General features: G+C 41.3%; 2 protein-coding genes across 8 annotated transcripts in view; both read right to left on the reverse strand.

The window, feature by feature from the left end:
• LOC113024378 (LIM and calponin homology domains-containing protein 1-like) overlaps positions 1 to 11,312 on the reverse strand; it is a 31,387-nt gene extending 20,075 nt beyond the window's left edge. For 3 of the 7 annotated variants that reach the window (XM_026171399.1, XM_026171400.1, XM_026171398.1), the window contains exons 1-7: positions 10,741 to 11,312; positions 1,412 to 1,482; positions 1,234 to 1,303; positions 1,038 to 1,144; positions 917 to 947; positions 710 to 820; positions 115 to 242 (exon numbers count right to left, since the gene is read on the reverse strand). In XM_026171399.1, the coding sequence (XP_026027184.1) occupies positions 115 to 242; positions 710 to 820; positions 917 to 947; positions 1,038 to 1,144; positions 1,234 to 1,303; positions 1,412 to 1,482; positions 10,741 to 10,851 (629 nt within the window). In that variant the 5' untranslated portion in view covers positions 10,852 to 11,312. The remainder of the gene's footprint in view (positions 1 to 114; positions 243 to 709; positions 821 to 916; positions 948 to 1,037; positions 1,145 to 1,233; positions 1,304 to 1,411; positions 1,483 to 10,740) is intronic. The other 4 variants (XM_026171401.1, XM_026171403.1, XM_026171404.1 and 1 more) reach the window with 2 other exon arrangements.
• Positions 11,313 to 12,520: 1,208 nt separating this feature from the next.
• On the reverse strand, positions 12,521 to 18,504 carry uchl1 (ubiquitin carboxyl-terminal esterase L1 (ubiquitin thiolesterase)). Its single transcript, XM_026171413.1, has 9 exons — positions 18,399 to 18,504; positions 18,290 to 18,301; positions 17,725 to 17,853; positions 17,184 to 17,325; positions 16,857 to 16,942; positions 15,269 to 15,316; positions 14,923 to 14,992; positions 14,778 to 14,836; positions 12,521 to 13,502 (listed from the first exon to the last, which is right to left on the reverse strand). Exons 1-9 carry the CDS (start codon positions 18,429 to 18,431, stop codon positions 13,419 to 13,421), a joined length of 663 nt encoding a protein of 220 aa, XP_026027198.1. The 5' UTR covers positions 18,432 to 18,504; the 3' UTR covers positions 12,521 to 13,418.
• Positions 18,505 to 20,641: the final 2,137 nt, after the last annotated feature.

Raw genomic sequence — 20,641 nt, forward strand, 5'->3', positions numbered from 1 at the left:
CATCTGCCATCGTTAGGAAATTAGGAATAGCATAATAGGTCCATTTTAAATACCCTTGTGCCTGCAACAGCAAATTATACAGCATGTTCAGGAGTGTTGACAGATGTGTCTCACCTGTCTAGGGAGTTGTCTCGAGTGTGCCGTGGCGGAGAAAGGGACTCACTCCTCTCAGAGTCCCAGCAGTCATAACCGCTGTCTCTAACATTGCGCTTCTGTGAACTGTCCCCTCCTTCCTCGCTCTCCTGCACACACATCAGGTTAAGTAAATTAAGTAAGTAAAATTGTATTTGTATTTGTAAAGCTAAAACATAAAAACAAAAATCAACCAAAAGCATGTTTAAAAAGATGAGTTTTTAGCTGTTTTTAAAAGACACCACTGAGTCCACAGATCTCAAATTAATGGTATCTCAGGTTAATATGCAGTCGACTGTGTGAAGCAGGAGCAATGCATGATGAAGCTCAGTTATGGGTCGTCAAGTCTAAGAAGCAAAAACTAGAAAAGGGTATTTTATTTAAACAGACTTGATTCAATGGAGTCCACAGATCCAGTCTGAACAATTTTTCATATCCTGTCTGCAGGTGTTGTTGTGTAACAAAAACAAACCCGTCTCCTGTTTCCCATCTCGGACACCCCAACAAAGACAGGAAACTAACAGGTCCATCCCCCACACCATCTGCCATTTCTGTACCTCGCTGTGATTTCACTCACCAACTTCATCTGAGCAAGAAGCCCCTCGAACTCCTTGAGGTTTAGAGTAGGCCCACTATAGGAAGCACAGCCACTGGCAGCTTTCCCCAACCAGTACACTGTGTTCAGCACCTGAGAGACACAGCCACAGGGGTTTAGGGTATATCTATAAATGCCAAACAGACTAATACTCAAGCTAACGAAAGAAAAAAAATGGTAACAACTCACATTCTTTAGTTTGCGGTTGCAGTCTGAGTCCCTAACAAGAGAGAAGAATATTACTATTGCATGTTACTCTGCTACTGTAAAAAAAAACACAAACCACACATTTGCACATTCACTCATTTACTTGAGGTTAGCTCGTATGGAAGTGTCCTGCAGGTCCCCTGGGTCAAACAGCTGGGCGCCCTTCAGGCCCAACTCCTCGCAGCCACGCAGAAAGACTGACAGGTTATCCTGGAGGAGACAGCAACAGCCGGTCAGTTCATCACTTGAACAGGGGTGATTTACAGAGATCAGTGTCGCACTGGAGAGTGTTTCCTTACCAGCCCAGCGATGGGGGTGGGCAGCCTGTTGATCTTCTTGACGAGTCCTGGTTTGATCGCACTTAGGAGCCTGTGTAGAGGAGGAGAGGCCGAGATTTATTGAGTCTTATGGGAGTTTGTGCATGTTGGTGATGCTTGAGACATCAAAAAGTGATATGAAGTGAGGTCACAGGCTTACTCGCATAACAGGATGCCGTTCTCCAACGCACTGCGGAAGTCCTTGTCTCCAAAGCTCTTCCCAGTTACAGCCTGTGGAAGAAGGACAGGAAAACACAGATGTAAAGGTGGTGGATGGGGACACAGAGTGCAGCTCTTTGCATAAAATGGGTGAATATTTCTTTAAAATATCACAGAATAAATAAAACACCTGTGGATTCTTCTGTATGATCAGTTAAAACAGGCCAAAACTCATCAACATGTTCTATTTACAACATTATATAACACAGAAAAAGAGACTGGTATTCTATTACTGTTGGTAGAATTAATCAGCAAATATTTTTCAGCTCTTTAGTTAGAATAAACAAGCACTGATTAGCATTAAGATGCTAATGTGAATGATATCTCTGCTTTACCACCACTTGTCAGATCAGATCACAATCTGGTCTTTCTTCAGCCCACACATAAACCCTGTGTAATGAGGCGGCTTGTTACCACCCGCTTATTCAAGAAATTGTCTCTGGAGGCTAACCCGTGTCTTAGGGAGTGTTTCAAGTGCCCAGACTGGAGTGTGCTGCTGGAGTCACAGGATAACAACATAGATGTGGACAATGACAGCAGGATGGACACCATCAGGGACTATATTAGCTTTTGTAGGCATGCTGTGGCTCCAGTTAGAAACATGTGGCTGCTTTCCCAATAAATAAATAAATCCTGGATCATGAAAAAGCTCCTTAACTAGAAAAAAAAGCAGGCATTCGAAGAGGAGGACAAGGAGAAGCTCAGGTGTCTGGAGTGGGAACTGAAGAGAAGCCTGAAGCAGCCAAAGGAAAGTGGTCCTGTAATAGTGGAAAACATCCTCTCTCAAACCGGCGCTCAGAGTATATTGACCGGTTGAGAAAAATATATGACCTTAACCTACCAAATTATAAAGACCCTGGAGTGTCTGGCCCTCCCCCTCTTGAGTCTAGGCTTCGTGTCCAGGACCCCTCCAGTTTTTGTCACCAGGACCACATTGTATACAGTCCTTTACATGCTGCACAGGACCTACACACACCTAGAGAGCCAGGATGCATGTGAGAATCTAGTGTATTGATTTCTCTAGTGTTTTGGACAAACTCCAGCCTCTCATATTGGAGGGGTTGGGTGTGGATCCCTTCCTGATGTCCTGGGTAACAAACTGTTAGTATGACCTCAGTTCGTCAGGCTGGTCAACTGTGTTTCTGGGACGGTGAGGTGTGATACAGCGGGCGCACAGTGGCCTGTTTTAGCACCATTCATGTTAACACTATAAACAGCGGACTTTAAATACATGCAAAAATACTGTGATGACACAGTTATTGTGACATGAATCAGTAGTGGACAAGAGCACTAATACAGGAACCTTGGTGAGGCCTTCAGTGACAGATGCAGTGGGAGCTGCCTCCCACTTAACACAACTAAAACCAAGGAGATGGTGATTGATTTCAGTAGAGCTAGAGCATCCCATCTGCCAGTCTCCATACAAGGCAAGGACAGGTCCTATTGGATGGCAAGTTGGACTGGTTGCTGAACACCAATGCTCTCTACAGGAAGAGACAGAGCCGCCTCTTCTTCCCACTGAGACGGCTGGATAAGCTGGTGGAAAAAGCCAACTCTCTGCTTGGCAGAAGGCTGGACTCACTTTTTTACAAGTGCTCTTTAAATGATCATAACTCTCATTCAAATGGTTTCATAAAGAAGAGAACACAAGCTTTACATGAATATTTGGTTTATCATGGTAGCACAAGGCATTCATAAGATAACGCTATCTGAACACAGACAGAAAAAATCAGCTCCACGTAGATTTTATCATGCACGAGTCACAATACCATGTTCTTCAACTGTTTTGGGCTAGAGAGAAAATTTAAATGGCTCCTGAATGATGAGGATTGTTTTGTAAATTTGCAGCAAAATTGATAAAATATGTCCATTAGGCCTGTATGAAACTGTGGTGAAGAAACTGAAACCTATAATGGACAACAGTGGACACTCTGGGAAGTGAAGCCACCTAAAACATCATCTCACACTCGTACACATTCTGCCTTCTGCATCAACCTGGATGGACTGCACCTCCTGTTTTTACCACAATTTCTTAAATTATTTTACACATCTAATCCTTTTATGGTTATGACTGGAGGGATGATTGTTTCTTTAAAATGAGCTCCTAGGTATTTGAATTTCCCCTTGGCGATAAATAACATAGTTCTCTGTCTAAGAAAGATATCACCTGGCGGTTCTTCCATCATTATTTGCAGCCCATATGTGAAGCATTTACTCACAGGACACATGCTTACACAGGCCCTGGATTTGTGCCTTTCTATTTTCCTGACAGAGGAACCTGCTCCTTCCCTGCTCACCCTTCCCCCAGCATTTTTTCATCAGCTGAAACCAAATTAGAATGACACCACGTCGCTGACACACTGCTCAGTGTCCTCTTTCAATTTTATCCAAAATGTTCCCATATGCCGCAGCGATAACCTCAATCCTCTAACCTAGGCTCTGATTTGGACTCTATCCTGTAGGAGAGGAGAGAATCAGGAAAACCAGAGGTGATTTACCGCCCTCACACCAATGCACCCGCACGCCATGCTTTCAGGAGCAGTTGTGTAATCAGAGGCCAAAGATGAATGAAAGAGAAGAGACCAATGCTGTTTAGACATTTAATCCAGATTAGTAGAGATTACAGTTAGCACCCAAACCGTTAAATGCAGGCCCACACTCTCTGATTCTGCTTTTCACATATACAGACTGGTGGCAAATTACAGGATACATACCAGATTAAAGTTGATCACTGAGAATACATTTGAATTTATTGGCCGGCACCACTAATTAACCTAACCCTACAAAGTACATATACAAGTACGTTGGGTTGTGGGAGTATGCTAGAGTACCCACGCAGACATAGAGAGAACATACAAACTCCATTTACAATGTATTATATTAAAAAAAGAGAGAAATTGAAATAAAATACAACATATTTTATTTCAATTTCTCTTTTTTAGTTCCACTGCACATATTGTTCTTGAAGAAGAGCACACACAAGCACAGTGCATCTGTAGCTATGAAAACAATATCACTTTTCTTTATTGTTACATAAGTGATGAACAGATGTTTCCCACTGGCATCCACTTCTTTTTCTTGTCTTTCATCACTCTGTGTGTCACTCTCTTACACTCACCCACCCACAGAGAAACACATACATAAAGCTTATATTTCTATCTTTGTGAGGCCCCTCATTCACACACAACATCTCCTAGCTAAGTTCTAAACTCTAATTCTAAACTGACCCTTGAAGAAAAAAGTGTTAACATGAAAGCAGCTCTTTGAAGATACATCAGGAAGAGAGGAGCAGTCTCTCCTCAGTACAGGGTTTTAAATGCAGGCTGGTATTCGTTAGGTGTTTTAAAGACTGTAAAACATTTAGAGCACAGCCATGTATAATTTACTCTCAGAGTAGAGTACTGTATTTAGGGGAGAGCAGGACTACTGTTTGTGTTTTGTATAGTTCATGTGTGTGTGTGTGTGTGTGTTTGTGGAGGAGACAGCAAACAGACAGTGGGTGGGAGGTGGAGGTGGTTAATGATTGGTTATGTGAGCTGAAACTGAAATAAATGCAGCGATTAAACACAGTGACTAATGTAAGTGTGCATGTTTTTGATAGAGAGCTCAAAAATATTGAAGCAGAAGAGAAAAGAGAAGATGCCAAAAGAAGAACTGGGGCTTTATGTATTGTATGTATTCATGTTAGCTACAAAAACCCAAGCCAAAGGCCTCGGAGGTATTTCAGCGCCAGTAACAGTAATTCGACCCTCGCTCATAGTGGATCGCTCTGCTCACCCTGCGTGAATGGCAGCAGCAGCTACCACTTAAACCCTGAGGTGTGTGTGTGTGTGTGTGTGTGTATGCGCAGATGGGTAGGGGAGATGCAGAAGTAGGCCAAAGTACCCTTTATTTTAACAACTGAAAAGATGGAAAGAATGAGAGAGCAGACACATAGGAAGCAGAGGAGGAGAAAAATATCATGTGCTGTAATCCATTTAGGTGGTAAAAGACAGGGTTTCACAGGTCAAGACTAAACATGATGACAATTTGGGGCCACTTTGCTAAAGATGCAACTGTCAGGAAACCTCCTGAGTTAAATCTACATATTATTTTCTTTCCAAATATAAATGTTCTGTAATCTTGTGAACCCCCCAATTTATGTTAAATACAAATTCAGAGGCACTTCATTATGTAATTCCAGTATTACTTAATAAATGATTAGGAAGTGTCAGACCAATATTACACCCAAGCTTATATTCTGTGTTTAACATCCATCCATCCAACCATCCATATTTTAATGAGGTGATGCTTTTCTTTGTGAAAATAGACCCAATACAAATTGAATATATCAACTTATAATGAAAGAATTTTCAATTTTCCCACAAGATCCAAACCATGTAGCCAGTAATGAGAAATCAGGGTCATAGAGGAGCTGGAGTCTATCCTATCTGCCATAGGGCCCCTGGACAGATCCCCAGTCTGTCACAGGAACAGAGAGACAGCCAATTTAGAATCACCAATTAACCTACTAAACTCCACAGATGGTGGATTTAAACCCAGGACCTTGTTGCTATGAGGCAACAGAGTTAACCATAGCACCACCATGCTGCCCCTCTTTGTTCTTTGGTTAATTATACTATGTACTATACCAATGAAAAAAAGAAATCTACGTAGATTCCTTTGCCCCTCAGCCTCCTGGCAGATATACCTGTGGCATCAATTTCAAAATCCTACGTCACCTCATTCATGAGTTCACAAGATTTTCAGAAAATTTGACCTCTGACCTTGAGATCAGCAGGATTAGAATACATCTGAAATTTCTAGAAGATATCCCTATGTTATCAATTTGAAACTCCAACACAACTCATTCTGAAGTTATCGTATTCACAAACTTAGGTGTCCATACTGGTTACCCACCCACCCAGCAGGGTAACAACAATAAAAAAACGTTATCCATCTGTTTTTTAAAGTATGCAAACCAAGAGATAAATCGGCCATTGACATTAGCAAATGTCATCTTATTTGCCGGCTGATCTCTGTCAACCATGCTGGTGCCATCCAGTATTGAAGCTTCCAAAAACATATTTAGACATTTTTGATAACTTAATTTACATTTTACTGTACTTTGTAGATAAACAATAGTTGTGTTCACTACATAGACCCACATCTTAAAATTTTATCACATGGTCAACAAGAATAATACTTGTTTAAATATTTCACTAAAAATATGGTTGTGTGTAGATTTTGATGTGCTTTGAACCTTAAACTGTAGTACTGTTTCATGCACAAGAGACTAATACCACATTACCACATCCAGTCACAATTTGGTTTTTGTGCGTGTTGTGTAAAACATGAGAGTGACTTTCCATAAACCAAAGAAACCTCTGCTAACAACGAGCCTGTGCGAGTATTTTGAAATTCTTTCATTCCCCATCTGATGCATGGAAAATCCATGAATCCATGCTCTCACACTCTCCCGTGCAAGCCCGGCTGGCTGTCTGAGACTATCAGCGTTAATCTGACTTGGACAGCTGTGACATCTGGCACACACACGCGCACACACACTTATTCAGGCATACACATTCTTCAGTTTATTCCCCATGCATCTGACTCTATCTCTTGCTATGTGGTATATGCTGATGAAAGCAGAGGCTCACGTTTGTCTCTGAGGTTCAAGTTGAGTTTAACCTGCTCAGCAGCTGAGACTGTGTGTATGAGCCCTGTGACACTCCTGCCTTGTCTTGTCTATAAACAGATAGAAAGGCCCTGTCGGTGCCAGCTGAATTTCCTGCTCGGGTCATTTGATGATATATAGCCTACTGCCCCCACTGGAAAGAGTGACACCTGAGAGCCTGCCCGTGTTATGTTCCCATAGTGACCGGTGTCACCCGACCGGGGCGTGTCCGAGGAGTGTGCAAGGCTGTCAGGAGTATCATGCATAGCTGATTGGCATGCGTGAGTGTGCATACACTTTGCATAGTTTACAGACATGGCAGACAGGCACTGAACAAGTTGCAGGGAGTGTTTGGTGGCATGGTCATCTCTGAATCCCCATCCCCACCTGTGAGAGTGTAAAAATACCCCACCAGAAATAGGTTGAGCCTGAGCAGCCTGAAAATAACTGGAGTATTAGGAGGCAGGAAGACGACAAAGCGAGAGGAACACTGAGCAAAGACGCAGGAGAGATTAAGATTAAGAGGTGGGCATTAACCTAGACTAGACTGTGCCTGCTGCTGAGGGAAAAGCTAACACAGTCCACAGTGTAGGGTCAAAAACTATCAGGTGCTGAAGCTGTATATGTAGTTATGAAAGTGGCAGATGGTCCCAAAAAAACAAAGAGGACTCAGCCAACTGCAGAAGGGCTTAAAAATGACTTTTATCTCCAAGATTTAGAGTGTTAGATAAATCTGAAAGTTGAAGACCTATTTTCTTCTCAATAAAGACACAGTACTGTGTTTTAAATTCTCATCTCAGTACTTTGAATATACTGCTGTCTTTACAAGTTTGGAGGCAACACAACAATGCATATGTAAAGTTATTTATCTAATGCTTATTAAATGATGATACAAGTCACAATAAATGGAGTGCATATAAATAAAGCACACACAGCCTGAAATACAATGATGAATACTCCAAGTTATGGATAAAGCTTTCAAACTTTTTAAACATGAACAAGTAACAAATCTGCAACTCAACAAATCTGAGCTCATCTATGAATTATCTTTAAAACAAATCCATTATTCTCATGTTGACAACAACCAGAAGTACCCCATTATCACTAATGCAGCTAACGGACCGTCAGTCCTTTTACTCTTCTATCCTGTTAATCATTATGCAACCCAATGGGGTCCTGACCTCCAGATTAGGAGCCACTGTTACACTGAGTGCACTGGCTGGTTGTTTAATCTCTGATTGGATTTCAGTCTTATCTGTATGCACTCATTAAAGGCCTGTTCACTTAACTGTTTGGCTATGAAGCTTTCCTGAATCCAGCTTCTCCTCGACAAAAACACGAGTATTATTCAGTATTAGGTGTGCTTTCTTGTATAGATGTAACCCTTTGTAGCCTCGACGTCAGGACTGTCATTAAAAGAGGACAAGTACTACTGAGGACAAAATAGATGTAGAGCTTGCTGTGCTTCAAATTTGGTCGAGCTTCAGCTTTGCTGCAGTTTTTCACATCTCATTGATGACAGGACACTGAGACTTACTCTATATTAAAATTCAACCAAGTGTGAGCTCCAGTGCTGTGAAAAAGTAATTGCCGCTGTCCAACTGCAAAAGGGTGACTCGAGTAAATACAAAATGCATTTTTTAAATGATTGAGGGAAAACAGCTATCCTAATTGCCCCCTCAGCCTAATAACTGGTTCTGTCACCCTTGGATGCAAGAACTGCAATCAAGCACTTGTGATAACTGGCTGCGAGTCTTTCACACCACCGTGGAGGAATTTTGGCTCACTGTTCTTTGCAGAATTGTTTTAATTCACCTACACTGGATGGTTTTCAAGCATACCCAAGTCCTACTTTGATGAAGCTTCCTCCAAAAACCTTCATTTTATTTATTTATTTATTTTTTTGAAGCCACTCAGAGAAGGACTTGCTGGTGCATTTGGTTATTACCTATCATGTTCTTTTCATGAAATACTGTCAGTTTAATGCAGATGTAACAGGACTTAAAGCTTCCCAAAACTTTTGTGTTAGACTACAGAATATTTTTTGTCTCTGGGTTCATCAACATGTTTTGTTTTGGGGTTTGTTTGTTTTTTTAAATAAATGGGAGCCTTTGTGTTCTTTATGGTCAGTAGTGGGTTTCTCCTTTTTTTTCCTCCATTTTTGTCCTGACTCTTTCTTATTGTTGAATCGTGAACTCTGACCTTAACTGAGGCAAGTGAGGCCAGCAGTTCTTTAGATGTTGTTGAGGGTTCTTTGTGACCTCCTGAATGAATCATCAATATGCTCTTGGAGTAATGTTGTGAGGCTGGTCACTCCTGGGAGGGGTTCACCACTGTTCCAAGTTTTCTCCATTTGTGAATAATGGATCTCACTGTGCTTCACCGGAGTCCCAAAGCCTTAGAAATGGCTTTGGGACTCTTTCCAGACTGATATATGTCAATGACTTTGTTTCACAGCTGTTCTTGAGTTTCTTTAAATCGTGAGTTTGTTGAGATCCTTCAGTTCCTTTAGTTTGCTACCTGTCTTTATTAGACAGGTTCTATCTAAGTGATTCAACAGGTGTGACAGTAATCAGGCCTGGCAGTGACTAGTGAAATTGTACTCAGCTTTCAAAAAAATGTGATTAATTACAGTTAATTCTTGATTTAACAAGAGGGACAGTTATGATTTCATATAGAGGTATCTCATAGATATTTCTTTTCCCCTAAAAAATTAAATCATAATTTTAAAGATGCATTTTGTATTTACATCTCTTCTAAGTAGGACCAGGTAGGAAACAAAGTTAAACATTTTAAGGGGCTTTATCCATAACAGCATCCTGTTCTCTCTCTACCAGAGCCTGTGGCAAACTGGCTAATGTACAGGACAGCCAGCACAGTCTGTGGGAGTCTTGTGAAAACACAGCATGGTGTGAGGCTAAAGCCAAAACTTAACATTAAAAAAAAATAAAAATAGTCATTTTGAAGCAGCTCCAGTCCTTTATCTCCTCTATCTGAAATGCTGGCTGGCAGGTAGCTGAGCCGCTCTGGAGGTATAAAATAGGTCATAAGGCAGCAGCTCCGCGGGCAAACCGTGATTCACCGCTCAGGCTGATGGAAGGAGGCACTGTATCCGAGCAGATGATGGTGGAAGCGATGCAGCAAATGATAATCTCATCCGATGCGATCAACCGTGGGTACAGTGAAGCATCTCGTGCGTGAACACTGGCCCGGTTTCATAACCATGGCAACCGGAATCCCCTCGCGCCTCAAAAAGGGGGGCGTTTCTCCTCCTAGCAAGTAGAAAACAGGCTCTCCATCGTCCCTACACAAACAGACACTCTGCGAGCTTTTACTTCATGATGACGGTTTATTTTCGAGCCCGAGCGGCGTTTAAAGTCCCTACAGAGCAGGTGTTGGCGTTCAGTGTCATTAGGACGACGACACAGGTGAAAACTTTTCACACGCACAGTGGCTGTTGTCCCACACGGACACCGCATCGTCCCCCTCCTCCCAAACAGGTGACGCCTGGGGTGATTATTTATATCCCCGCTCACAGCGTGTGGCTATATGACCCGTTTATGTCCCCGGTGTGCAATAGCAGCAGGCCTCTGAGCCCCCCTCTCCTCACTTACCTCTATCCATTTCTGAGCCTCCCGACAGGCTGGTTCGGGATGGTGCTGCTCCAGCGGCTCCTGCTCCCGCGGGGCATTCGGTGAATCTCCAGAGGCACCGGGGCTAGCCATCTCCAGACAGGCCGAGACCAAAGCCGGACGATACGGTGATACGTGATATGTGATAAGCCTCCCTTCAGATGGTCTGTGTCCGGAGCCCGTTATGTTCGTCCTCGCGCGCTTCCCCCGCAACTCCGCGCTCTGTCACGGCGGGTCCTCTCGTGCTCCGCGCGAGCTCTGCGCAGACTGTGGCGCAGAGACAGACAAGCGGCTCCTCGCGAAACGCGAACCAGGCGCTAAAAATAATGACTCTTTTCCGCCGAACTGCGCGAGGCTTCTGTCCTCGGCCCCCGCCGCGCGTTTCGAGAAACGTGAACGCGCAGGCAGGAATCTCTGCGGGGGAGGTCGAGATAGATAGGAGAGATGCAGAGAGAGAGAGTGATGAGGGAGGTGGGGGCTGTTCGAAGGTGACCCATAATGTGTTTGAAGGGGACTGGTCATACCTGAGCACAGGTAGACTGTAGGCTTTAAAATGTGAAGCAAAGAGCACCATAGAAATGTAAAACTGCAGTATTTAAATCACAGGCAGGTAAAGTCAGCGTGTTTTTTATTCACAAAATCAGATTTGTTTGGTATGAATCTCCAAAGCATGATATAATCAAGATACAATACCTATATCACAGCTGATAAGTCTTTAGTTTAGTAATGTGACAATACTGAAGTCTGTCCCATAATTAATGACATGACATGTATACGTAAAAAAAAAAAGTACTAAAACGATTGGTTGATCATATCAGGTTGATCAGGTCCTGCTTCAGACTCAAAAAGTCAAGAACCTGTGAGCTCCAGTCCCAGCACCACCAGGTTAGTCAATTTAAGTTGTAGCTCAATTTAAGTGGCATGTGTTGGAGTTTAACACACACAGACTAAAAAGAATGGATTGGTCATGTGTAACTATCAGCACTGGTGATAACAGCTGTTTCAGATCACTGAGCTTAAATGTGGCTTTTTCAGCTGGCAGGTCAAACCAGTTATGTTGGATCCAGTGACCTGTTCAGAAATACATTCTCGGAGTAAGAAATAAATGCAATATTTCCGCTCTAACTGCCTGAGTGTACTTCATGTTCCTTTGTTTCTTATCAAAACATGAAGTGTTGCTCGTGCCAGTATGCTGCCTGCTCACCTGAAGGACAGACTGTCTTATGTAAGCACAATGATGAGGTGCTATAGACAGCTCTTTCCTCTAGTTTCACTCTTTTGAAGTTGGACAGCAGCCAAGTGCAGTCCAGGATGAGCCTGAGGTCGTTTAACCACATCACAAGACAAAGGTTTCACTTTGTGTGTCAGCTAAAAGCCTGTAATGTTAGAGTAATGGCAGGGGTAGAAAAGTTCAACAGTGAAATGGTAAATGGCCTGTATTTGTATAGCGCTTTTCTAGTCCCTAAGGACCCCAAAGCGCTTTACACAACCAGTCATCCACCCATTCACAGCCACAGCGGGGCGCACTGACAAAGGCGAGGCTGCCGGACACTGGCGCCACTGACCACCACCAGTAGGCAACGGGTGAAGTGTCTTGCCCAAGGACACAACGACCGAGACTGTCCAAGCCGGGGCTCGAACCGGCAACCTTCTGATTACAAGGCGAACTCCCAACTCTTGAGCCACAATCGCCCAGTAGTTCATTTCCCTGTACCGTTTACTTAAATATACCCAATGGATATTAGGAGACAGGACAACAGGACAAGGAGACAACAGTTGCTTTATTATATTCCCACAGCTGTATTAACAGTATAACGACAGCGACATAGGATTTGAAAGTGCAGAAAGGTAAACAATTCAAACACAGCCAGACACCCAGCACTGCACAACAACCAACATACAGTAGCACTTCAGATGTTCCCTACTTCACTTTGGAAGTTGTATTATCTGTTAAACTGGCACAGTAAGGGTATATCCGTTTGATCATTTGTGGATCCTTGGGTTTTTAAATAAGGTGCCTGTTCATTTTTTGAACACTGCAATGAACTGAACTGATTTGCGATCACACTAAACATAAGCTTATCAGAAAGAACCTCAGTTTTCCAGAGACGTTTCAAAACAGTGAGTAGGTTTCTTCCTTGCTCTAAACAATGGTTGATTATTCCTACAGATACATTTGGGCTATTCAGCAGAACATCAGATTAAGAACTCAACCACACAGAAACTAAAGGGCTTCAGAAACAAAACTTCCCTCAACATCTTTTGTCTCATCTGTCACACTTGTTGGCACAAAAGGTATTTTAACATCAGTCTTCTGAGTTTGACACAGATGCAGTGGAAAAAACTTTCAGACATGTGCACACAAGCAGTGGTAATGACCACATGCTGTACAGATTCACAGCTAAACCACATTAAACTGTATGGACAGGCTTGTACTGTTAGTGTCTGCAGAACAAAGGGCTCTGATTGTGTTTGTGTACATGTGGTAATGCTAAACAAGACTTTGTTCATGAAATAAGAGAAATGTGGAAACAATGTGCTTTAGTGCATAGTGTCTGCAGATGTATGCGCACACAGGTTGCCTGTTGATTGTTTGTCATGTGAACGCTCCAGGACATTTTGGTTTACAATTTGCTCAATTTTGTGTCCTACTGAACATCTTAATTCTGACAGAGAGCCACTGCAGAGAAGCGCACTTCACCTTTCTCCCTCTCCATAAATCCACGGCACACTTTGGCTGCATCCTAGATATGATCAAAAGATGACATGTCAACTAATTATTCAAAACAATCCACTATATTTAAACAATACATCAACTAATTTTAAAATGGGAGTGCACTATTCAGAATATGAGGAGAGACTGTCCTAAAGCGCATTTGTATTAACGTTTATTTTACTGCTGATATTTTCATATTTTAGTAGGGCAATATCACTGATGTAAATGCCCTGATAATGAGGTCTAGTGCTGCCAGTTAACACAGATCCATGTTAAGTTAAATTGAAACACTTTAGGGAAATTCATCCTCTAAATCAGTGGTCCCCAACCCCGGGCCTTGGACCGGTACATGCGTCGTTTGGTACCGGGCCGCGAGAGTTGAGGTTCAGGTGTGAAATGTATGGTTTTTAAATCTGTTTTCAGCGTTTTTGTTATCGTTTGTATCATTTACTCTGTTTTCCTTTGTCTTTTCACGTGTGTTATGAATAAATTCTTTTTTTTCGGTACCGGTACTAGTTTTATTTTGTTGTATTTATCCGCGACACCTTAAAGGCCGGTCCATGAAAATATTGTCGGGCATAAACCGGTCCGTGGCGCAAAAAAGGTTGAGGACCTCTGCTCTAAATGTTTCAACAGCATTACATGCTGTGCACATAGGTAGCTCTGAAAGCAGCAGTCTAGCAAGTTCCACTTCAGTGCAAGTCTATCATAGTGGAATGAAGGTATTCAACTTCCTAGTAGCTGGGTGATTTTAAAACAATACTGTGGTATTAACTGGGAACTTGTTGAGCATTCGACACCATTGCCAGGTGCAATACTGCCATCCTCCGGTAGTAGTAATGCATTACAAGCAGATGTTCATAAAACAAACCAGCTTGTTGAACTTCAATTAAATTAAATACTAATTCTTACTTTAGAGGCAAGTCTTTTACCATATCTAGTTCTCAATAAATTACCACATTTAATGATGCGGTTTTATCTCACATAAACGTGGGTTTGCCTTGTGATCATTTGCTGCAATCATAAATAATCCAATAAAAATTTACAAAGCAAATTAATAATTGCAAAACTCTCACACATTTTTGCATTTCATTGCCAGGTTATGTAATAATTTAACCTCATTTTAAATGACTGCAATTTGTATATCAGATATACAAATTGACTAAGCCCAGTTTGGCAGACTCTCATTCACACTCCCTCTCCAGTTTAATACACGACTAGTTGATATGCAAAGAACAATGACTGTTATTTTCAGTTTGTAAATGTTCAAAAACTGAAAAGTTCAATAACTGGATATACATACCATTACAAAGGACTCCTCTTTGGTAGGACCGTGGTTCACTGGTCCATTTATTTTCCCATCTTAAGATATAAGATATTAGAATCCACAATGTAAAACAAATACAGGGACAGTAACTACAGGATTGTGCATGGGGCCAAATTCTTACCAAATTCATACAGCTGTCCATTTACATTGACGAAGGCAATAAAGTGAAAGTTGACTTTATCTGCTTCTGGCTGTGAAGGTTGAGACAAAATGAATAACTTTGAAAAAAGCAAAGATACCATAACAACTACTTCTGTTTAAATATATAGTCTGATCTCTTTAATAACCCGCACCCCATCTCACATGTGGTCCATAACAATGTAACTGCCTGGAAGCTAATGAAATAAAACTGCTCATAACAGCAATCTCATATGAAGTTGTCCTACACAGGTCTAACATTGACCTGCATTACATGTGTTTGGTCTGAATGTGGTACAGTGTGTTGATGTTGTGGTAAAATGCCTTACCCGACACTGGCCCTGTGCAGCAATCTCATTGTGAGCATCAAAGATTGCCTAAAAGGGGGAAGAACGTGCAAGATGTAACTAATGAAACATAATACTTCCATTTTTATTTAAAAAAAAAAAAAAGTAGCAGGGCAGTCAAACAAGTTTGAAAGGTTTTTATAGTGTTTTGTATATAAGTGAACCCACCTACTACATCTAAAGAAAATTTGGCAGTATGTGGCACCCCCAAGTGGCCTTAAAAACCAATTCCATTATGCAACATTCTAGAAATTCTAGGCCATTATATTCACTCATTTTCACTTTACTACAACTTTGCTAGCAGACACTAGTCTCAGATATGACACTGGAATATAAAGACACATACACCTATGTGACATTAACAATGTTTGCACAATATAGCATTTTTTTAATATATACACACAAAGGAGGACAAGTCATTTCAAACTGAAGTTTAAAGCATCCATTTTAAAATGGACCGTTGGAAGTTTCCCTGTACAATTGAGCTGATTTCAGGTCAGATGAGCCCCTTATACAATAATACTTTGCCATTACATTTATTTGGTTGGTCGACACAAGTATACTACAGACAGACTATTGTACAAGTCATCTAATATTCCTAGATGTGAAGACTTTAGGATAAAAAGATTAGAGTTTGTTTTAATTTTTAGTTTGTCCAGCAATTAGACTTTGGTGTCAATGTCTCTCAGCAGTCCCAATAATCTCCATTACTTGCTGGACTCCAGTTATCTAGGTTGATTGTGGACTTTAGGTGGGCCAGGAAACCCTTGACCCGTTTCAATCCATGGTCAATGTGGACATTGTGGAGGACCACAAATACCTTGGAGTACACAGTAAATAAACTTGAATGGGTTAAAAACACCACTGAATTCTAAAACAAGGGCCAAAGTAGTCTCCATTTTCTGAGGTGGCAGCAGAGGTCTTTTAATATCTTTTCGACAATGCTCAGGATTGTTGCATGCAGGGGCAGCAGGTCAAGAGTCGCAGATGTCAACAGACTCAAACTGATCCACAAAACCAGTAATGTTGTGGGAACGGAGCTGGACTCCCTTAGGGTGGTGTCTGAGAGGCAGATATTGCCCAAGATAAGGACAATGCTGGATAATGCCTCTCACCCACTCCATGATGTGCTGGCTAGTCACAGGAGCACATTCAGTGAGACACTGAGATTACCAAAAAGCACCACTGAATGAAACAGGAAATCATTCCTGCCCATCTCCCTCTACAACTCCATATAATACACTGTGCACACTGCAATAGTTACACCCGTGGCACATGCTTTACAGTAAAACATCAAATGACAAAGTTTCAGTTTAGAGTTTAATGTCAATCATATATTTCACCTCTGTAATATTCTTGATATTTATAATTGAGCGATTTGTATATATTAGAGCCATTTCTTAAATGTGTAAACTATGTAATGTATCATATTATTTAATTAGTTCAACATGTTACTGTTACTGTCTTGGAGCAACCATAATCCTAATTTCCTTAGGGATTATTAAAGTATTCTGGTTCTCATCTACCAAATCAGATTTATTATAGACCAAATAATTTAACTGCACTTTACTTTGTTTTTCTCCAGATGTTTGGCACGGTCATCAGGAGACATATTTGCTGTCTCATCCAGAAATTTCTTCAAGGCAGAGGCACCATCTGAAAATGTCAACATTATCTTAGATACCAGGAAGATTGATTATGCACATCAAGCTGAATCATGGGGTAACAGCACTCTTTGTTGTTTAACCTTTCATTTAGTACACTTCCTCCATGCATTTTATAGAAACAGATTTGGAAAGTCCAGTAGGAAAATTTACACAGGCAGAATTATTTTATTCACCAATTTAAATATTTACTCACATGTTCAGTTGGTGCACCAGATCCCTCTTGTACTCACCAAAAGTCATTTTGTCTTTGTTGTTAGCCACAGCATGGAGCAGGGCAATGGTGCCACAGGAATTGACTGCTGTCTGCTTCAAGAAATAAGCCTCAGAACCTCCTGAAACCTTATCAGCTTGCTGAGATCTGAAAGACTCATGCTGCGGGAGGGGGGGGGGGGAAGCATGTCATCATCAGTCTGATAATACTGTGTAGTGGGTCTACCACTTAAAATGAGCCGAGTCAGGAAATCTCAACCATCAAAAAAAAAAATTCCATTGTTTTATTAACTGCAGTATGTTTAAACTGTTTAGTATGTGAAAAAATATTAAACTTTAACCATTTGCATTCAAACTTATAGTAGTGATAGCATCTGCTGATTCATTTCCTTGTAGCCATCTCTCTCGCTCTCACTCCTCTACCCATCTAAATAACATTAGGAGTTATTTTTCTATCCATGCCCTCCCTGCATCTCTGCGTCACCCCACTTGATACGGCCAATATTCGCTTGCTCGACCCACCCTTCCAGGAAGTAGTCAGCGCCACCACCCTGGTGTTACCTGTTGCGTTAAGGGGAAGAGCAGCATCAAGGCACAGCACGGCTTCGGCACGGAGGAGAGCTGCTCACCCTCCAGCCCCAGCACGTCGACGAAGCGCCAGCTTTCACCAACGCCCAGCTTTCCCATCATCTGAAAGGCACAACGATGACGGAATAAAGAATAAGCCCCAACAGTTGCACACTGGCAGACGATGCTCTCAGAAGCTGCTCAGAGATGCTGCGTTATGCTGGTTCACTCAGGCCACACCCTTTAGCCCAGACACTGGGACAGCCGCGGGAAGGATGCTACTGCCCGTTAATATGGGATAACGGTCAAACTCTTGTTAACCCTGATAATTTCATTTTTAGTATCAATTAACGCTGTTACCTGGATAGTTGGCGATGCAACTACACCTCTACTGGTATACTGGTGCTTCGTAGTGGTCTGATGGCGTTTCAATGTTGGAAACACGTTAACAGCCCTCTAAACTAATTAGCCTCTGTGAAACTTACCTCGCGGTTGGGTCAATCAGTGGTTACTAACATGTCGCCATTATTCGGCGGCTAACGTTTAATTTCATACGCACCTTGTTCAGCATCTGAAACAACAAAAACAAACGAAAAAAGACAGCGGTAAGACAAAAATCGGCTGTCTTTGAAAGCATTACTGTTGTAATTAAGCACACATTTCCTTACCTCCGGATTGATTTCCATCGGGGTCCACTCCATTGTTGCTAAAGTTGAGCTATCACAGGTCAATCTGCTATCTCGACTACAGCGAACAGCCGCGCGTGTACCCTTATTTATCGCTGCTGATCATACCACTTACCGACAGACGCGGGGGTGGGCCCAGAGCAAATAACCGTCGGTGCACAGATTTAGCAAACTACCGGACAAATATCAGACAGACTTAAACGCCAAATTTAACGTTCTACACGCCCGAATACCAAAGTACATATCAGAAAGACATTTACGTTTATAAAAGTAGATATTCATGAAATGACACCTCTAAATACAAGATCATTCCGAGTAAATCGCGTTCTTTCTAGAAAGTAGGTGTGGCGTATTGATGACTGCCTATCAACAATGCTTGTGCAGCCTCTAACACTTAAATAAGATTTAAACTGCAGCCTTCTTATACCTGTTCAACGTCTTTGCTACTTGCGCTCCTGTTCACTGCACATGCAACAAGCTAACAGTCACGGCAATATTAATTATATTTATTTGTAGTGCACAGACTACGTTTATTCCCCTTTTGTCGTCCTTGTTTCCACAGACCACTTAAGAGAAAACTAGAAACAGATTATTTTTTTCTGTAATTCGCTATGTTATATGACAATTATAATCAACGTGGAAAAAGTCAGTATGAAGAAATAATACTTTTTCAAATAACCATATTTAAAAATAAATAAATAACCCAAGCTAGTAATAATAAATGATCAAATGTATTCCCATACCTAAATACTATTATTCTGGTCTCTTTACCAGAGAGAGTTATTATTATTTAGCCTTTCTCCTTTAAAAACAACCACTTATTAGTAACTAAAGAGCATATTTACATATGAAATGAGGCTAGGAGTTTATAGCTTGTAGTAAGTAAAACCTGAATTGATAAAACTTGTAATCACATGTTGTGCCACACCTAGAACTGGATGGTTAGTCTGAAGAGTGTTTTTCGTACAACAATCTCAGTGTTTTTACTTGTATGAAATCTTTGTGTGCAATGTCCTTGAAAATCAGATTTTTTTATTTCTTTTTTTCCCCAAACATGGGGTTTTCTGCTTCAGGATAATGTATTTAACTATTCATTTGCTTGTGTTGTTGTTCTTTAAATAATATTAAATTATTATAATTGTTATAAAGAAGAAAAACTCTACAGACTTTAGTTGCTAAATATGACCTTAGCCCAGGGTTCCAGTGGGATTGTTTCCTTGTGTCTTATATTCCCTGCTTTTCTGCATCTGTTTGCTTCCTTTGGTGTGATTCTGGCCTATATGCCTGTGTTAGCACCTGATTATTTATGCAGGTACTTGTCTGTTTAGGTGAGACTAACCTGCTGAGTAAATTGTATGTGCAATAGAGTCATTTTCTCCTGCCTTCCACCTGATGGCACAATAACATAAGAGATGAATGTAATGTCAACATTACATTACATACATTACAAGTACACTTGTGCATATGAAAACTTTACTTGATGAAAATATGTTGTTTCCTTCATACTGCATAGCTCATGAATCATCTGACTCTGACATCTGATGTGTAGCTAAACTTCTTCACACTGATAGAAAGACAGAAAGACTGCCCTTGTCTGTATGCCTTTTGTGTTTCATTTGCAGTAACTTCCTGTTGTATTTTGGTAACTGCTGTTCCTTGTGGGTCTTCCCATATTTTACTTCCTCTGTGTTTGTTTTCCTTCGCTATCAACTCCACCTTCACTGGATTCACCTGTAGTTATGGTCCTTATTTGTAGTCCTATTTTCTCCTCTGCAAGTTGTTGGCTAACCAATTTTACTGACTGTGTTGTCTTTCTGGTTCCTTCTGTTTTGGTTTTGTTGATTTCAGTTACGTTTTCCATGAAAGCTCAGCTTGTGTTCATCAATGTGCTGCCTAGTGTGTCCTGAAACTGGGTTCTTTAAGGTACTTGCATGTACGAATACACTGTGGTTACAGCATGCATGTTTTATTCATGGAGAATGGACTTTAAAATACACCCACTGGCCACGCCATGAGGTGCACCTGTTCAGCTGTTTGCTAATGCAAATATCTAATCATCCATTAAAATAATATGCATAGAATGTTCAGACTCCTTTGGGCTGAGAGTAAGAAAAAGGTAACTTAAATAACCACCCATCTCAACCAAAGTATATAGAAGAGCATATCTGAAAACATAAAACACTATAGCAGCAGAAGACCATACCGGGTATCACATTGTATGATAG

Source organism: Astatotilapia calliptera, chromosome 6, assembly GCF_900246225.1.
Source record: "Astatotilapia calliptera chromosome 6, fAstCal1.2, whole genome shotgun sequence".
In the NCBI taxonomy this organism is placed as follows: Eukaryota; Metazoa; Chordata; class Actinopteri; order Cichliformes; family Cichlidae; genus Astatotilapia; species Astatotilapia calliptera.

What these genes read in the sequence shown, in the direction of transcription:
- uchl1 (XM_026171413.1), bottom strand. Translation starts at nt 18,431, where the DNA reads ATGGAGTGGACCCCGATGGAAATCAATCCGGAG. An exon ending in CAAAGACAAAATGACTTTTG is followed by an intron (nt 16,943 to 17,183) that starts GTGAGTACAAGA and finishes TGACATTTTCAG; the next exon opens with ATGGTGCCTCTGCCTTGAAG. An exon ending in AACATCTGGAGAAAAACAAA is followed by an intron (nt 15,317 to 16,856) that starts GTAAAGTGCAGT and finishes TCCCCCTTTTAG; the next exon opens with GCAATCTTTGATGCTCACAA.